Source organism: Bombus fervidus, chromosome 12 (genome assembly GCF_041682495.2).
Source record: "Bombus fervidus isolate BK054 chromosome 12, iyBomFerv1, whole genome shotgun sequence".
Classification (NCBI taxonomy): domain Eukaryota; kingdom Metazoa; phylum Arthropoda; class Insecta; order Hymenoptera; family Apidae; genus Bombus; species Bombus fervidus.
Genome location: NC_091528.1, coordinates 8,095,097 through 8,115,636, shown reverse-complemented (window position 1 = coordinate 8,115,636; position 20,540 = coordinate 8,095,097). Strand labels below are relative to the sequence as shown.

The 20,540-nt window shown below is 41.1% G+C and overlaps 1 protein-coding gene across 2 annotated transcripts in view; it reads right to left on the bottom strand.

Moving 5' to 3' along the window:
- LOC139993160 (zinc finger protein rotund) overlaps positions 1 to 20,540 on the bottom strand; it is a 247,346-nt gene that overhangs the window by 142,349 nt on the left and 84,457 nt on the right. For both annotated transcript variants that reach the window (XM_072014638.1, XM_072014639.1), the window contains exon 2: positions 20,245 to 20,523. In XM_072014638.1, coding sequence (XP_071870739.1) covers positions 20,245 to 20,523 — 279 coding nt within the window. The remainder of the gene's footprint in view (positions 1 to 20,244; positions 20,524 to 20,540) is intronic.

The window sequence follows — 20,540 nt, the reverse complement described above, 5'->3', positions numbered from 1 at the left end:
CGGGGATCTATCGATAAATGGAAATATCGTGTTTGAACACATTTTTTGAGGTTGTGTCTGTTATAAACAATCGTTGTACGCTGAAAGATCTATTTCCATTTCAGTGATTATTTTCAAGCTCAGAATTGGAAATAGAGCTATTTTTAATATCACTGAGCTTTGGATTATGATATTATAAGTTAGATACAGATATAGTAAAAGAGAATATTGACGAAGATTGACTTCGAATTTTGATTTATAAATCAATCAAATATTAAATATAGAATATTGAGGTAAATCATTTTTCTTCAATCGAGGAAATGTCACTAATTAATCAATGTGTTTCTCTTTAAATGTATTCATGAGTATGATATTATATAATATGTTATAGTATATTATACAATATAATATATTAATGAAATGAAATCCCAAAGTTTATTAATTTTTTGGAGAGAAATTTTTGTACAATTTTCCAAATGTTTAGGAGGAAGATTTGACTGTATTAAGCCAGTTTTATGATACTGTTATCTGAAAATTTGCACTCAGGTATTACTTCAAATTATTAATTGGTTGGTACGCAATGAGAGATTAAGGATTTATTTGCTAGCTAAACCTGGTCGGAGCTACAAAATGGAATTAAGGGAGAAATTGCAAAGATACTTTTAAAGTAGAATATAAAATAAGACAATCGACCTCGATATCAGCACCTCATTTTCATACGAAAGAGAAGACACGTCGCGTTTTATATTTAATTTTGGAGCTAATTAGAAATCGATAACGAGGATATTCCTGTTCTTTATTAATGTTTATAACTTGACGGTTTTATGAGAAAACAACTCCGAAATCTGACTCGACTCTTCTACGATTATCAATTGATCGATACATGGGCTCTGAACACGCGTCTAATATCAATATTATCTTTTCAAATTATTAACTTGTTTGACTTGTTAGTAGTTGCAGCTAAATAATTTATCTATCCAGGGATAGTTTTTTCATGCATCGTTCCTACATTTACATATTTACATTCGCAAATACTGAATCCAATCTGCCTTGCAAAATAAATTTTTATTTAAATAACGATCCAATAAACGAAACGAGTATGGACAAAAATCCTCTTAAACGAAGAAAAATTCTACATCCAGTGGTTATAATTATCGAAATCGCATCATTTACCTTTCTGGTAAATTTTCAATCTATACATCTACCTGGGATAAAATATTTTCCGACGATTAGGATTATCTTACAATATTCCACGTTGTACATTAATATTGTACGTTATATTAAGTTAGATTAAGTAAGACACATAATTCAGTATAGAACTAGTCTCATAAGAATAAGAAAAGAAAAGTACTCGAACGTAATGCCAATGGAAGAAAATATTCGAATCTAAACGAGTTAATAGATCGCAATTAAAAAGCCTTAAAGAAGCTTCTTTCATCCCCATAGGCTGTAACATTTCATCGTTCCACTTCGTGGCCACGATAAATCTCTCGACGCACAGATGTCAGAATATTTAGAACACTCTAACCGAACCGAGAAGCGAGAGATCATCGAGGATTAATACGTCGATCACGCAGGACAGCTCATGATCCCCCTAATCACTCATTTTCCCTTGAAAAAGAGTATGGTGCACGATCTCGATCAATTTTCGTCCCATAGAAGAGACGTCTTTTGCAAATCGTCGCGATTCGATTTGCATGAAAAGAAAAGAAGAAGAAGACGAAAACAGGCTCGTAGAGGTCGGATGATCGATCGAGGATCATCGAATCGATATTACGACGGGTCGAGATTGTCCTGGGTGCCAGGTGGATGCAACGTTTCTACCTGCGACGAAACTACCCTTGCTGGAGCATGCTGATAATAAGCCAATAATTCTTGACGATTATCGTCGAGACGATAAAAGTAAGAGAGAAATGGGACGTTTGAGAAAATGTTTCGCAAGAAATTAACGGATCTTGCGGTTTATCGTGGCGGTGGATAATTCGATGAAATAGGGGTAGCGGAGAATATTTAACGAATAAAGATTCGCGAAGAAATATCGCGTATAGAGTTGCGATTGTTAATTGCAAATCGTCGACGATTTATTTTTACTCGTCGGTGCTTTCGTTATTTTCGCGGTTCTTTCTTGTTCAAGCGTTGTTGTTTCGTCGTTATTTTCCAATTTGTGTTGCGAGAGTCTGGACTTGCGGCTTGTGATAATTTTGTAGGACAGGCGCGTCTCTGTCAAAGAGAGGATAATATTATACAAACCCGAGCATGAGCATTTTTAAAAAGAAAGAAACAGATCTGAGAGAAGAAGGTTTCAAAAGAATGACACATGTACGTATAGTGTGGCCCGAATAAAATGTCACCATCTGTTTCCTTGGAATCCGACGAAGATATTCAATAGGAAGAAATTCGGATAGTCAATGAAGACATTACATTATATCAGGCAGTACATATCATCATATTGTACGATTCGAAGAAATTTGCATAACGCAGATACGCAGAATTTTAATATGACATAATTAAAAATGAAAAGCAATCTGCCAGGTTATCGAAGAAGATCAAAAGATCGTACGCATAGTTGGAAAAGTTAAATAAAAGGACAATTCCGATAACATAAAATCGACGAGGTACTGAATTTTTAACCTGCTTCCCGCTAAGAGATAGAAACTCCAACTTCTCCTCTTCTTTTCTTCTAATCTTCCTCCGTAAACATATCTTCTTTCACGGTAAATCATTCCATCGAATAAATCACTCCAACTAATAGCACGTATCCGAACCATTCTTTCTTCTGTCTCTGTACTCTGCATAAAATCCGCTCCTATCCTCCCCCAAGAATCCAATCAAATTCTCCCATTAAGACGCGCGGAATTCTATCGGAAAGCTGCGAGAACTCGCCGCCTCCTAACACCTAACACACAAAACCACCAGCATCTTGAAATCCAACGTTCCAATTTTGCAACAGCGTCGGGTCAAGAATCTCGAAGGAATTGACTCGCACGCCAGAGCGTACGTACGTGTGTCTACGGGCCTCGGACGAAAACAAACGCGAGAGGGAAAGAGGGTTGGATAGTGGCGTTTATTATCATCTGAAAAGGGGCGACGATTCGCGGGCGGGTCGGCCCGTTCCTGCAAATATTAGACCAGAGAGAGAGAGAGAGAGAGAGAGAGAGAGAGAGAGAGAGAGAGAGAGAGAGAGAGAGAGAGAGAGAGAGAGAGAGAGAGAAACGGTTTCGCCATTGTACGTTCCTTCAAAGTGCAGCCCCCGGGTACTCCGGGTGCACGCCGCTTCCTTTTTCTCACTTTTCTCTTCCGCCAACCCCACCTAGCCCTCCTCCACTTCCTCTTCCTCCTCCTCCGGGCAGCGCTGCTCCTTTTTCCGGGTCGAATATCGATCCTGATATTTTTCCATCCTTTTTTTTCCACGTCCGTACGAGCGTCATTTCCAGCAGTTCTTTCTTTCCGTCGGCCACCCCCTTTCCCCTCCGCCCAACCCGACCGCCGCCTCTCGCGTTCGTACCACTCTCGTGCCACCCCCCGAAAGAAGTTATATTTCTCGATCTAGCGTGCGGGCTTCGTTCATCGGTCACCAAAGGGGTTAGAAGGGGAAAGGGTAGAGAACGGGACGAATTTTCTTGCAATTTCGCTGCATCGTGCTTCTACGCTCTCTCACCCTCTCTTTCGCGCTTCTACCTCCTCCTCCTCCCTCAAACCCCTTTCACTGGCCGTTTAACTCACCTCTCGTGGTATGCCAAACGCGTCCTTTTGCGACTCTTTCTTTTCTAATTTCGTAGCTACGAAGGTTTTTTTCTCTGCTACATCCTCTGTCAGTTTTGAGAGATACACACAGCCGGTGGGTGTTGGGAGATTTTTATCGAGAAACGAGGTAGAACTCGATGAAGGATCAGCAAGTTATCAGCGCTCGTTTGGAATCAAACTTGCGCGTAAAGAATTCACGCCTGTTCAACTTCGTAATTCATAGAAATCGTATTATTTACGTGGTAAATTTAAGCTTCCTCTTTGTTCCTATCGATCGTACGTTTTAAGTATCGTAGCAGGTCTTTCACCGTGGTTATCTCTATTAGATATTCTACGCTCATACACGCCGTAAACGATTCCATAATCCAGTGTCAAGGTATTCTTCTCGAGATTAGGGCCACAGTCCGTCTGAAGAACCTTTTGAATTATAATTTTTCTCACTGCGAGCTATTGATCGCGTGAATAATCCAACTGCACGTTCTATCTCGAAATGATATTCGATCTGCTTTCCTTAGATCTAAACTCGCTAACGTAAAACAGGAAAATTAATAGAAAATTGTGAGATCTTGACCGAACCGTATTCCCTTGTATCTTTCAATTATTGCTTAACATCTGTCTATCCGCAAACAAATATACAAGAACGACTGTCCTAAGACGTTTAAACGTAGCGTAGTACATATTTGTATATTTTTAATGAGAAGGATCAGACTAACGGAAAACGCATAGGTGGATGGTATAGCGGGAATCTTGGATTTTATCCGCGAGCCACTGTCGTTCCTCAAAGCATCGGATCTCTTCGTTCTACGTGGCCATCTCTTTCTCTCCGCCTCGATCTCTTCCTTTTTGTACCTTCGTTCTTTCCCGCCCTTCCTTTTTTCCAGAAGGGGGGTTCAATATCGATCCCGGTGGCCGGTTTTTCTTTTTCTTCGTTCTCTCTTCCACCCGCCCTTCCCTTTTTGCCCCCCTTCCTTTTTCCCTATTTCCGCGAGTGCCGCCCTTTTCCTCCCTTTTTCCTGTTTTCATCAAACTACCGGCGGAGATAGAGGCCGCCTCGGGCCTCGAATAATTTTATAAAAATATCTCTCTAGCCCTCCGACTGACCAGGACCGTTAACATCGCCATCGACCGTGCACTCTCTCTCTCTCTCTCTCTCTCTCTCTCTCTCTCTCGCTCGCTCTCTTTTTCTCTCTATATTCACCACCATGCACACAGAGATCCAGCAGCGCGAGTAGAAAAATCGTTTTGTTTTCCCTTTCTTCCTTCCAAGAAACGCAATCTTCTTGTTGCAAACCTTCCGCTAAATCCTCACCCCCTCTCTCCGTCTGGTTTTTCTTAACGCATATTCGCAACCACGGCTATCCGCCATTCTCACGCTGCTACGATCGCTTATGCAAACCGTTTACATCGGTATTTCGTGCTTTTTCTTTGTTTCTCCGTGTTTATTATCTCTCCTCTCCTTTTCGCCGTCGTTCCTCCGCACAGTTTAATCCATAAAGTCCGGCAAACTATGTATGTGACCCTTCGAGGTTCATTCTGCCGCTAAATCTGCGGCGTTCGTACTCGTATTCGCTTTACTTTTTCCTTTTTTATTTTTATTTTTATTTTTTTTTTCGGTCTAATGTATTTTGTTCTTTCTTTGTTTGGCGGACTCGGTTCTCCCTTTTTTTCTTTTCAAGATATCGATCTTCGTCAGTCGTTCTCCGACTACAACAGGCCAGATCTTCTCTTTTTTCGGTGGCTTCTTTCTCCCCCTTCTTTTTTTTTTTTTTTGTTTTTTTCGTCGATGGATACTTCCAGTTCGCGGCGACGCCCGGGATAACGTTATTCTTCCGGTTTATGGGGTAATTCGCGCGCACTGCGGAATAATTTGCGACCGCCGGCTACCGAGGTAAGGGTCGATTCTAAGTCGCGAAGCTGGCAGAGACGGTCGAGTAATTCTTGCTGGAAGAAATCCGATGTTAAGAAAAAACCAGCAATTGTTTGCTATTTATTGGTATTAATCGATTATCTTGCTGAATTATAGCAAACTTTATAATAAAAATCATCGTTTTATCTGATGTGAAATTGTACAACGATGAAGAAGAAGCTTGATAACCCGCAACCTGTTATTTATTGTCGATTTAATAATATTACTGGTTGTTAAATTATCATGCACAGAAAATACTATAAAACGCTGGAATATTTGGAATATTTCTGATGTTTGAAATATTCTGTGCGTTATCAAATTTTCTATTTTCCTGCATGATTTTAAATCGGTACTACGATACAATTGCAACGGCTGATTGTCTTCTTTCAGTCAGATTTCGTTAAGCAACTAATCAAGATATAAATTGTTAGTTTAAAATAATTTATTTTTGCAACGCAATAAAGTGAAAGGCGACGTGCTTGATAAAATGATAGACTGATATATTATGAATCTGACGACGGTGTATTCGAGCACTCCGCGAAACGGAGTTCAGAAATAAAAGTATTCTGAAATTTTCCAATGCAATAGTAACTTGCTGCATCCTTAATGTTGTCAATTAAACTGCTAAATTTAGTAATCGACCTTCCCTGTCGCCTCGACTTTTTAGTTTCCATCTTCTTAATTTTCTCTTAATTAATTGCTCGATACGTCGCAAAGTTTCTCAACCGTGGAGCGATATAGAAATTTTTACTATTTCGATGTTGCTTTCGTTTCGGCAAAAATGTCTAACTCTTCGGAGAACGTGCAACGTAAAATGCAGACGAATTCAATGTCTTTCTCTTTGTTAAAAAATACCGTACAACGGGTGAAAGAGACGATCGAAAGAACTCGACGGCATTAAGAAAATTACGAAAATTTCTGCTCGATGAAGAAAGAGAAAAAAATCTGTCTCCACTATTTATTGGAATATTTAATTTCGCAAATAACCGAGGGAAATCGTTCCCCTTTGCCTCGTCTCCATCCGGCCGTTTCGGTCTTCAATATCGCGCGACAGATGGAAGAAGCCATCCTCTTTCTCTCTCGAGATCCATCAAATATCGGAAAGATGGCGGCAACATTGGTAGCTACCGCTCTTCAAAGGCTAGTCCGGCGCCCAGTTGAGTTTCCTTCCATTTCCCGTTTTCCCCGTCGCCAGCACGGGGGTCAAATATCGATTCTGATATTTCCACCGGCATTCTTTTTTCCTCTATTTCGCGCCGGACGCCTTCCACCTTCTGTTCCTGCCTCGTCCTCTCTATTTTTCATTAAGTGGCGGACAGGATGCGAGACACGCCGCCCGAGAACAGCGACAATTCGCCCTCGGAGAAAGTGGAGCTTCGCGTTTTGTCACTCCGAGACGTTTTCCAGGATGGATCTTTGGCCCTCGAATATTTCAACCTCACCATCGACCTATCAATATTTCTTACAATTGTCTATCTAATTAATTATCACGTGGATTTTTTTCATTGCTTCAATCATCATTTTTTCATACTTTCAATCGTCGATTTATAATTCCTTCTTCGTTTTTATTTTAACCTTCGTTTTACTTAATTTTCCGACCTCTTTGATCGATGTTAATATTCATATTTATCGATTTATCGATCGATGATGGTATCTTTTAATTACTATTACCTTCTCTTGTGTAATTCCTCAATACACGTGCTACTTTATTACGATTCTAACACGTAATCGCATGAGAAGCTTTCTACGCATTTCACACCGACAACTTGTTAATCGAGTTTTTATAAATTTCAACAAGGGTAGTTTTTCTGGACGACCGTTAAGACGATGAACGTACGAAGAATCCCATGGAAACGCCCTCCAACTTGGCATAAATTCTTCCGAAAAATTAAGCAGAGAATCTTCGCTAATTCTTCCAAACTATTTCGTCAGATTCTCTAAAATTTCCCTGGAGAAGTTCGTTAAAACTTAGTCTTCTTCTGCCAGTCTTCCCAACGGCATCGCTTGCCAACGTGAGAGAAAAATTTGTGCCTGTTGTTTCTCAAAATTCCGACGCATTTACAATCAGGAAATCGAGACTCGCGTGTCTTCGTAGCTGGAGAAATCTCCTGTAACTTTCGCACGCTGGAATCTATGCTTCTCCACGTTGCTTCTTCCTCGGATATATTCGCCGACAATTTTCCTCCTTGATCGTCCCTTTTTTCCACGTTGCCTCGTTTGATCGTGGTTATTTACGATTTTCTCTCTTCTTCTTCGGCGCAAAAGATTCGAATGCGGTGGTCGGCTGCCTCGATTCGATCGCTTCGCAAAAGGGGCAGTGAGAAAGGAAAGGGTAGCGCGCGCGTGGAAATCCCTTTTAGCAGTTGAACTTTCACGATTTTCTTTCGACCGAACTTCCCCCAAAGTCCCGCCAACTTCCGTAAATCTCGATTGTGACGCGCGGAACTAGTTGAAAGTTTAATCGCGTAACTTTTCACGCGTCCTTTCCCTCGAAATTTGCGGCGGTCTCCTACGACCCGTGTTATCGCTCTCGTTACTTTGATCCCGACCACGCTGTGTAATTTTATTCTTGCCGATTCGTATTCCACCAAACTGCGAATTTATTTTATATTATGCCGCGGTAAAGCGTTTCGCCGGCATCATGAAATATTGAAGATGGAAAAGAGAATTATTTTAGGTAGCAACCAGAATCCTGGATTTACAGAATTGTTATATAACTCTAGATTGATCGACGACTGACAGCGATACGGAATTTACTTAATATCCTTCGAAGCTTATTTCCAATCGACCCACTTTTTCTAACAGTTCGGTTTAGATTTTCACATTCCATGAATTAAATCAAAACGATACCTCCAACAATATCTGACGTTTATGCAAACATATATTTCTTTAAACACAACTGAACAAATGGAATTTAAATCGAAGAATTCTCACGACGAATATTTTGCACTTGATATTAGGTTGTCCGAAAAGTTTCTTTCGTTCTATAAGGAAATAATAGACGCACAATGTTTTTTTGTTTTATATCAGTTTATTGAATTATGCAGGAACATAATAATAGAAATAGAACGAAATGGGTCATAATTCAATAAAATAATATAAAACAGAAATTGTTGTTCATCTATTATCACCTTCTGAAACGAAAGAAACTTTTCGGACAACCTAATACTCTGTACATCTCAATTCTGCACATTTTTATGCTTCCAATCTCTAACCTGCACATATTCTTCTTCATTTTTCACAGTCTAAAAATCAGAACATAAAAATTGTCCACGTAAATAGACGAGGATTCGAAGATACGTAAATGTCGAGAATATTTTCTTGGACTAATTTTAAGTTTCGTATTTATCTCGTTCCGGTATGAAAGGAATGCAAGTTCCGACATATATATATATATATATTTTTTTTTTCGAGAACAGTTTCCTTTGGTTCCAAACGAGTCTGTTAGTGGGTAAGAAAAAAAAAAAAAAAAAAAGACGTGGGAGACATCGGGCCCCCTCGATCGATTCAATGAAACACCACGGCGTCTGCTCCTCGTCATTAAAAAACACGTGGCCGTCTAAAACACTGAACCTACTGTTTCTTCGCGACACGCGTTTCTACGCGCCACTTTAACGAACCGACAACACGGTATGCATTAATTAGAACCTCTGCGCGTGTTCTTGGTCGCGAGACTCGTCCAGTACGCGACAAAATAATTTTCGTGTATCAGAGAATTATCAGCAGGTTACCTCCAAGCGACAATTTCCTTCTCCATCGAATTTTTAAAATTCTTCTGTACAAACTTTTTTTCTAAAATTTAATTCAAGCTCTTTCTTTCTTCGTATATTTATTTATTTTCGGTTTCATTAATATTTCTATTCATAGATTCACAGGTTCTGACGTAAAATTACGTCTTTTCATAAGCCGTGACTGGCTCTATTTAGCTGACAGAATTACGTCTTTTCATCAGCTCTCGTTGTTCCCAAGTTTCATCTGGAAGAACAATAGCAAGATTTGAGTGAACAATATGTAAATTGTAAATGAACTCGAAGATGCTATTCAGGGCTATTATTCTTCTTTTTAATATATTTTCCTCGTTGGTAACCTTTCCATTGTGATTTATCGTCAGTCCTTTCAATAGAATGTTTTAATTACGAATGCTTAAGGGAACTGGCAAATATGAATGTAATAATTTTCTTGTTTAATTCCCGCAACCACCGATCCTTTGATCGTAATTTATTAATTGCGAGCCCGTGAAATTGAAAAATTTTATTCCAATGTAACTAGTTCCCTTCTTTAAATATACACTTCCGACTATGAATCTTTTCATTAGAATTTGCTAATTACGTATACATAAACGAACTGAAACAGCCCCCGTTCGATTCCCTGATTACGAGTTCCTTCGATATGATTCTTTAATTACGAATTCGTGAAACAACTTAGAAATCCTATTCGAGTGTTTCCATCGCAGACATTTACTCTTCTTTCACAGAGTTCCCCTTCAAATCCATACGATTTTCCCAGCAATTCTATTTCGCAACTGTTATGTTAACGAGCGACTATTGCGCGAACGTGAATATCGCAGATATAAGTTTCTTAAGACTTAAAAAATAAAATCTTTCCTCATACCGAGAGTACCGATCCTCTGACAGTTGACCAGTCCATGGAAGCTTCCTCTATTTTCCACAAATACATAGAATACGCACGAAAAGTGCGCACAAACGCTCAACTTTCCAACAACAACCAACAAATTAGGACGATTTCGTTACACATAAAAGACGGCACATTTCTATCTTCGTTATCTGAACGAGATACAGGCTTCTTATTGTTGTTACTGTTATTCGCAAGATGATAAAACACAGGCCCTGGATGCTGTAAAAATCTACAAAGGAACATTCGCAGCGTTCAAGTGCAAATAGCGCAAGTGTCAGCCACCGCGGAGCTTGCTGAAACTTTCTCAAGTTGGACAGAAAGCCAAAACCTGTTCACTCTAGAAAATTGCTGGCTGAAAAGCGTGAAACCTTTCAAAAGCTAACTACCGCTTGTTCAGCGTGGAAAATTCCTCGTGACATCGTAACCCGTCCCGTAAACCGGATAATTATGATCGATGGCGAGAAGGAGCCTAGCCCATGAAGATCCATCCGTGTCACGTACGCGACCAGACCAACTTCAAAGATCGTCTCGTTCCCATATCACCGATGCAGAAATTCAAATTCCTCGTCATTAATAAAAATTAAAGAGACATCAAGGGAGGAGGTATGGTTGCGGGTCGCCCTGAGGGCCGAGCCAACCTTTATCTTACCTGGGCCTACAATAGCGTGAGACTATGGGCCCTTTGTACGCCACTTTCACCGTCATCTGCATACGCACCCCTTTCACCTGCGCGTCCCTTTCCACCGCGAACACGCTTTTTTTCCTCCTCTCGTCTGCGACCCAGGGACCGCGTAATCTCCGGAAGAAACGTTCGTCTCTCATGGGTGCTAATTTTTTTTTTTCTTCTTCGCGACGCCTAACGGAGCTTCCACCGGGTTCCTGGTCACGTCTTCGGGGCTAACGGTTTCCCCGTGATCGCTGGAACCGTCTTTGTTCACGACCATGCCGGATCTGTATCGTTACTCTGCGTTTTCGTTAATCGATCCCGCGTAAATGTCACTGCACTTGGTCTTCTTTTTGTTTTTCTTCGCTGGCCGGAGGTGTTGGCAATTTTAAAACGGTTACAGGGGGACACGTTACGTTATTGCTTCGCGGAGCAACTCGTGGAATTTTGTTGTTCGTTTAGCGTTGGACGTGTCAATCTGTGGGTTTGCAGGTTTTTAGTGGCTGTTTTATAGACTAGTGAAAGATATTGTAAATTTGCAGGGTAAACGTTCGGCGAAATGAACGTTTGCTTCGTAAAGCGAAGTTCTCGAATATAAAGTCGGTTTGCCCGTAGACGCAATCGTTTTGATTTCTTCGGTACAACTTTTACGTTACAGTTGCAACTAATTTCACATTCTTTTAATTTCCAAGTCTCGGAGAAGTTGCAATTTTCCTGCGAACGCGAGATCGTTTATATACGTCGATAAACTCGTGGCGGAATCAGCTACGCGTCTATCTACGTGAAACTAGTTCCATTAAAAGGGAACAAAGATCACTTTGAAATCCGGCAAGCTCACCTATGTAGAGTAATAGAAACAAAGCGAGTTCTGCTTCAAACATCTTTTGAAATAACCAAGCCTGAACGGTGATAATTGCAGCGACACTAGTCAGCTTTAATTCTTAACTTTAAACGTTGTTTGCGATAAACAGACTTTGTATAAAATGTGGCATAATTCCCAAGAGACGTATATCGAATTTATCCTCCTTAGTCCTGCGAAAACACGAGGAATAATCGATGGATCATGACTCTATTGGAGGAAGCTAAATTATTAGGAAAATGAGCAACTAGGAAATTGAAGTATTTTCACGGTTCTAATATTCCCATTGGACCATAAAACGAGCGTTGTCCGCAAACTGTCATTTTCCAACCTGCGAAAATTTCACACTTTCCAATTTCTCCATTAGGATTCCCCCAGAGAGACAACCCCCCGCAGAGCCAAAGAGACAATAGACATGTAGCAGCGAGCAACAACCCCTTTTCTGGCGACCATGTCACAACATTTGGGCCCAGGACAGAGTTATGGCCCTTTTTCCACCGTGTTTCCGTTCTTCAATCCTCTCGCCGTGTCCGTCCAGGCAGAACGATTTCTCGCCGATTCCCTTTGCTTTCTTTCTCCTTTCCAGAGAGCTGGTACAAAACGTCCAGAGAGTACGTTCACCCTTTCTACGAATCGATTTCCAACGAGCAACTATTTTCTTCTTTTTTTTTTTTTCCTCTTCTTTTCTTTTTTTCACTTCCGCGACGTAACTTCTTTCGGATTTTCGAGAATTACGGAAGATTTCTTTTTTACTTTAAACGCAAGTTACGTGGAATTTTTGTGAAATTACGATCAAAGGATTTCTTTGTTTCGAACGTAAATTCGAGACTTTCCGAGAATTATAACGACCATTGTTTCTTTTCTTCGTCTACGATGAGATTTCACTGGAATTTTTCACAACTGTAGTCGCAAGATCTCGTTTTTTCGTTTACGACGTAACTTTCGAGTTTCTGGGAATCACAGTGCAACGATTTCTTTCCCTCGTTTCCAACGTAACTCGTTCCAGGGTTGTTGGAATTACAATCGGCACGTCTCGTTCTTTAAGTCCCAACGTAACTCTGTAGTTTTCCAGAATTATAATCAGAATGTCCATTTTTTTACTTCCAACCAAATCTCTCTCGTCTCTCACAGCATCACATTCGAAAGAGTTTGTAAAACGATCTATACGAAGAATTAATTTCTCAGCGTCACCAGTTGACCGACGTTACAAAAACAGAAAGTTACACAAAAGAATATTCCCATTATTATATCATAACAGACGGCGGATTATTCCTGGTCCGAATTTATTCTTCCACGCTTCTATCAAACGATCTTCAATAAATTAAACCGGTAATTCCACCCCGTGACGATCTGTACAATATTCAAAAAAAGCAAATGAAAAAAAAGAAAAAGAAAACGAAGCAATAATAAAAATACCCTGTGGATACCTATGCAACGAAAGTTAACATGGCGACATTGACTCTCCGCCAAAAAAAGCAATCGAAAAAACTTCCTATGAAACCAGAACAGCCGTTCAGCCCTGATACGCATAAAGACTGGTCCCAGGTTACGTTCCCTTCGAAAAAAAATTACGAAAAAAATGTTCGCTAACCCCTTTCTCGATCCGCGATACGTTACGCGGAAATTCATTAGCCGATCCAGATCGACGAAGGAAGGGGTTACTACCCCGTGACGAATCCGTGAACGAGACAATGAGAGCCGGCCCCTGTAACGCGCCGTTTCTTTTTTTTTTTTAGCTTCTTTCTTTCTTTCTTTTTTCTTTTTTGTCTCACGTCGAGCGGAGACAAAAATGTCGTTGTACCGCTATTTGCATCCCCGATCCTTGTAGAGAACGAAAGAAAGAAAGAAGGGGGGGGATGAAAAAGGAGAAACATATAGCGGAGAAAAAAAGTTTGAACGAAGGAGAAGCTTAAAAACAGAACGACAGGGAGGAAAAGAAGAGAAGAGAGGATAAGGGTAGCTTGAGGGAGATGGGAAGAGGAAAACACGCAAGGGTGGGGGATAGAAATTGGCGCGGGGTTACGAGCAGGGCCATTATTTTAATTTTCATTCTGGTAGAGCGTGGCGCAGGGGTAGAACGAGGGAACCGGGAGTTAAAGGGGCGAAGGAATCTTCCTTTGCATAATCTTCATGGGGTAGCTTCTTGCAGGACTCTCACGCGGCACGGCATGTTCCAGTTAGTCGCTTTGGGCCGCTGTTTTCCAAGGTGTTTTGCATCTTCGCCTTTGGCGGCTGTATCCACTCACCCCTTTCATAGTTTAACTCTTCTCCCCTCTTTTACTAGAAATTACCCTAAAGAGCTGCTCTAAGCGTTTTAAGGGATTAAAGTCGGGCAGGCGTAAAAAAGCATGGAAAAAGGGTTGACCACCCGCTGGGCGAAACCGGCGACAGATTACAACATCCGAAAACTTGTTTACAGGGGCACCAGCACCGGCTCTTCCTTTCCAACCCCCTTGTGTTCCATGCCGCACGAGGCTCGCAGTGCAGCCTTGAACTACTTTCAGAAACTACAGAGTCGACCTACATAGTCCTTGCCCTGCTTTTTTGCTTTTTAGGTTTTTTCCCCCTTCTTGTTCGCTTGGGGTTGCAACGCTGTTGCAAGGTGGATATCATATTTTTTGTCAAGGGATGGCTTTTTATGGTGGAAGGTGCACGTGTCTTTTTTTTAAGGATAATTTGTAACGTGTAAGAGTGCTTTAATGTACGTTACATTGGCTCGAGAAGAGAATTTTTAGAGAATAACGCCTGACTATTCCGAACAGTTTCGTCACAGGTAACACGCATGAAAGAAATACGCGAGAGTGCGAACGATTCTAAATCGAAGGAAGCTTCGGTCTAACGCGAGAGCGAACACCATTTTTTGAGACAACTGTTCTCGCTTCTATTCTTAACTCGCAACTATTTGAATAGCTTGCTCGAGAAGAAGTAGGTCTCTCGAAACTTTTTTTAGAGTGGATATTGTAAATTTTTAAAAGGACAATTGATTGATATACGAGTATTATCGGTTGAAGAAAAGAGATTACAGGAAAATTGAAGGAGAGGTTCTGAAGATTTCACTGTAGATCGACGGAATATTCCTTAGCCCAAAATTTACAGATATTCTTCCTTCGAAAAGAAGTGACATTTCGCGTGACACTTCCAGCGATCTTTCACGAAGAAAATATGCGTCGAATTTTTTTTTAGAATAAAGGTTATAGTTCTATATAAGGAGCACGCGACAGGAACTTGACAAGCTGGTTCTTCTTAATTTCTTAATTTCGAATTCGATTCGTAAAGTTCAGGAATGCGATTTCCCTAAAAATAAATGGAAGATTTCTAACATTTTAATGAACAGTTAAGTAAACGGTGGTGTCTTGAATTTGATAAAGCGCAAAAATACATGTTTAATGTCACAATCAAATAAAAGAGCAGTTTCGGTAATATGAAATTGGTTATTGAATTTTAAAATTGTCTCTGCGCATGATCTTCCTGTAAGGATAATTAATACGAACAGGAAAAACGAAGAGGAGTCGTTGCACGATTTAAAAGCTCTATTTCGAGCCAAAGAAATCTGTCATTCTATTCGAAACTTAAAAACATCCTTTTTAAACAGAAAGAACACTTCGTATATTTCTGTCTGTAGCTTTCAACTATAGTGAAACTCCATTTATCTGATCTTGTCGCAGGACAAACAGTTTCCACGGGCTTTTCCACAACACGAAAACAATAAAAAAAAAAAAAAAAAAGGTTCACATGGACATATACGCTGTTTGATCTTGTTTTCAAATTGCAGCGAGTTCTACGTTGGAATAATTCCATCAAAGATGGAAATAGTCGAACTAATTTCGTCTACCTATTCGCAAGCAGAACTCCACATCTGATACTGTATTCTAATTCAGCAAACATTTTCTTACCGTCTCACGTAGAAGTCATTAGAGCAATAAACGTCGCAATGCTGAGATATAGGAACGCCAAGGTATGCAGATACAGTTTGTTAAAGAAAAAAAAAAAAGTCTCCCTGACTGGAAAACAAAGTCGAATAGGGCGTACGTTTATGAGAACTCCTTTTGCCCCTTTTACCTGCAGAATCTGCCACCGAAGCAATTCCCTGCTACGGGACACTCTGTATAATTGGAGTTCGCGTAATAAAAACTCGCCAACTTTCCCCATTATCTATTATTTTTGCGTCCACGTAACAGCAGCTCGTACGAGTGAATTCGACTAGCAGAAGTCCAGCTAATCGACCATTGACAAGCATTTTGTTGCAATAAGTGGAGCCCGGATAAATCAGATGGATCACATTCCCGCTGTATATTCCTGTCTGTAGCTTCCAACTTCGAAAAAACATTCCACGTCGGTTACAAAACTAACGCCAAAAAAAAAAAAAAAAAAAAAAGAGAGAGAGAAGAAAGTCGCAGAAGCGACAGAGGACGTTCAAAAGAAGGATCCCTCGATTAGATTCCGCGACGGTGTCGATCATCCCCGGGACACTCGAAAGGGTTGAAACGCGCTACCCGTATGAGTTCGTATGCAGATTGGTCGATTGTCTTCGTGTCCTTCTTCCTTTTCTCTCTCGTCTCGATCACCTCCCCGCTCTCCCTGGACGAAAGCTCACGGCCCGTGAGAATCTCCGAGGCATTTGCATGCCGCGGATTATTTAAATCGTCCCCTTATTGTCGTGGCTCCTTGTTTTTTCCTCCAGACCTCTCCGACAAACCCATGGCGTGGGTCCTGCGGGCACCCGAGCCTAGACAAAAAACCGGCTGATCCTTGCTATACAGCTCACGCAAGCATCTTCCGCATGCCGTGGCTCCTCACGACCCGAACCAACCCTTTCGAGCACCCTGACCGGTCATTTCGATTCGACGATTTGGATTCTTAGCATCTCGTGTCACGTTAGTGTGCAGCAACGTTTCTTTTCGTGGCTTCTTTGTCTCTTCAACGAAGAATCGGTTGCGTCTGATTGCTACGATTGTCCTTATGCGAGTGGTGAATTTAAGGCGAGACTAGCTTTCGTTTCTTTTTTCTTTTTCTTTTTTTTTTTTTTTTGTATTAAGAATCCGGTGGATTGTGACAGGTAACGATGATTCGGGATTATTTAGCAACTGCCTTTGCGATAGACCGTTTCTTCCGGGCCCTTCGAGGTACGTTAGTGTTAGGCAAGTTGGGAATTTCGAAACGAAGATCTTTGAAAACGTTCGATCGATGAGTAGACTTGATGCCGCATCGTTTAATAATTATCATGCGGTAGCTCGATGTTTCTAAATTTTCCGTTACTTTGGGAGAAATTTTCTGAACCGGCTACGAGGCGAGATTTTTAAATTAAGAGACCCGGGATTTTCGAATTAAGAATTATCGAACTGCTCATTCTTCATAACTGATTATTTAGAAAGTAGTTGGTATTAGAGCGATAGATAAGTTGCTTCTTCCGAATATTCTACTATTTTAAATTTTGTAAAAAAGAAAAAGAACGTTAAGCGAACCGGAGTCAGGTATTTCTTTGTTGAGTTTCGAAAAGCCACCCATATTTTACGTCACAACTGATATGAAACGTAATAATCCAGGAAGATCACGGTGAACTACCCTCGTCATCCGCTATCAAAACTCAGAGTTTCCGAATTTCTTCCTCAAATCCCGAACAACATACTTGATACCAAAAAAGAGGAGCAAATGAAAAAATCACGAGATTACACGAGATCCTTTGCAAGATCGAGAAACAAGAATCTCTGAAAAGAGACCCTCGGGTACCGTTGCGTGGTCAAAAGGAGAAATTCACCCTTAACAGCGCGGCGAGAACTCTTCGAATCCGCGTGCATTCAAACGAACCCTCTCACCCTTGTTGTCCCGTGAACATTTTTTTTTCGCGCTTCCGTCTGTTTGTTTTTTTCAACCACCTCGGGGCGGAGCGAGGAGTATGCAAAGCGATCTTCAACCCTTTCCACGCTACCCTCCACACGTCATTCTTTTTTTTTTTTTTTTTTGTTCTTCTTCACCCAGCACCCATTGACCTCTTTGTCTTCTCTTCCTCGTCCTTTTCTTCCTGCTTCCAATCCAGCAGAATCCTCGTCGAAATTATGCAGGATTCTCATCCGGAGACACAGGGAGAGGTGCGGCAAACGAAACTAAACCAGGGGTAACCCGTTACTCGCGAAAAAAAGGGGTTGAGATCCTTTTTTTTTTTCGCACATTTCCTCGTCCGCGTCGCGAGTCTAACGGTGTCTTCCGAGCCATTTCGATCCACGTTTCTGCTTCCTCCGTTCGCTTTCTTCTTTTCTCTTTGTGTTTCGTCCGTTAGAAGATCGTCTGCTTTCTTATGGGATATTTTTTACGCGCGTTTCGACGAGGCTTCAGAGCCGTTTGATGTCGAGCCAGTCTTCCACGTTACGATCGCAGGAACAGCGAGGACAAACACTTACTTCCCATAAAATATCGTTTAGCTTCCTGGTACTAGTTTCTCGAATTTTCTACAGAATCTACATAATTTTTGCCAAAACTATTGCCAAAAATATTTCTAAGAAAAGCTGTCTAGCTTCCTACTATTAGCTTCTCAAATTTTTGCAGTTTAACTTTGTCATAGTTAGGACGATTCCCTCCAAACTATTTCTTTCGAAATATATCGCGTAGTTTTCTGCCACATCTGCAATTCATTCGTTCGATTCATTCAACGAACAAGTTCGTGGCATTCGAAACGATTCGCACAAAATCACATGTTTCAAAAAAATGTTGTCTACTCTTCTAGCATGTGTCAGCTTCTGAAGATGTTCAGTCTAACTTTATCGCGATCAGACCGATCCCCACGAAACTATTCCTTTTCGAGGAAGAGCGTGCAGGTCTTTTACAACCGGCTTCTGCAATTTTTCAGTCTAACCTTGCCAACTTTATTGAGAATTGGGTTTCCAGGGGAACCAGTTTACACCTTTTCGTGGAACAGATATAGATAAACATCACTTTAATCTGTCCAGATGCAGCAAATTCTGCCTCGGATGAAGACATCCGGTTGCAAGCGATTTTACAACGCTTATCGAGTACGAAAGTATCGAGCGGAAGAAATGGAACTCGTCGTAAAAGTTTCGCGGCGGGAATCCGGCTACGAGACCGCCGGCCTCTTTGTCGCCAATTAACTGGTCCTTGCCTCGTAATACTTCGTAATATGTCGGGTATAAAATTAATCCTCGAATTATTTCGTCGTGGCGAGCAAGTTAACGCTCGGCAGTTTCAGCTACCGTTAAATCAGAGGCGGGAAAGTTTGCTGCAGCTCCGCGAGACGCGTCTGACTTCGACGACTGTTAATTCAACGACAGAGAGAGATCAGCAGGAAATTTCTGAGATTTAAAGCGCAGATTACGCGGAATTAGCGTGCAAAGTCGAGCGTGGTCGACGGAATCGTGGGAACCGCGGAGTTTATACAATCTTTCCGACCAGAGATCGCGACAGACACCTCAAATTTCCTAAAATACTGCATGAAACATTCCTTCGACTGATACATCGTTCATAATTGGTGTTTAATATTTTAAAGAACGCGCCAAGAATTATCTCCATGGATTTCTTTATCGTACGAAGCGTATTGTACAAATGGTTACCATATTCTAAGGTAAATTTTATAACAGAAAATGACACCTCTGCGTTTATATTTAAGCAATTTATCCCTATGGTTTCTGAGAAACACGCTGCAGAACATTCGTCAGAAGTATTTCACTATCGTTGTATTTCTGACAATTAATGTTATTTTCAACGCTCCACGAGACTCTTCCACGGTTTCATTCCCGTTGACTCGAATGTTCGCGGAACATCGTCGACGATTGTGACGGAAAATGTTATGAAAACTCTCGAGTTTTGTATATGTTCAATAAATCTCCAAAGAAAGATTCTAAACTTCTAATTCCTTATTAATTCGCTGCTAATTAATAGCAGAGTAATCTTCACCTCCGACAGCCTATCTCCTAAGCAGCTACATGTACATCCCTATCACGTTTCCGCCAATTATCATTCTCAGCTTATCCACGATACCGCACTGTTTAATTCCTACTAATTAACACTGTCAACCGTGTAGTTCTTCGATCTTGCCGGAGATCTCTGTACGTACTAACATTACACGGTAACGTTCTCGCGTGACGTAAAAATAACGACGTAAAAATTTATTCAAGTGTAAACTCGCATACAGAACAGTGGCGGACAAAAGAAAATTAACTTAATTGATACTTGCGTATACGAGCAAAGTAAAATCTCTGTCCAGCAGTTTTCCCGCACTAAACATTCGCCTACCGTATCACGTACAATTATATACCACATATTCTTTATAAATACTACATGCTAATTGTGTTCTTCGAATTATACGAATAATAATATACATTTTGTAAAATTACAACACCTTCTTTTTTTTTCTTCTACTCGGAAAATCTTTCTTTTGGCCGTCACTGGGACAAGAAGATCGTAAATCGTCGATCGAGAATTTCGTCAAATTAAAAGGTAGCTACTCACATCACCGGAGAGGCCGTTGTTCCATGGATAAGGTGGCTGAGGGGGTGACTGTTGCTGATGATGGACACCGCCCACCCCAGTAGCTGAGTGTGGATTGTGGATGTGTTCCGCCATCACGCTGACCCAATGGGCCAATCCACCGCCTCCGGTGGCGGTTGGGCCCGTGTTTCCGGTACCGGTGCCGGTTGTACCTCCACCACCGCCTCCGCCACCACCTCCGCCGCCTCCTCCGCCCCCGCCACCTTCCTCGCCGCCCTCAGACCACGCGAAAGAGGCTTTCTGCAAGGTAGAAAAGC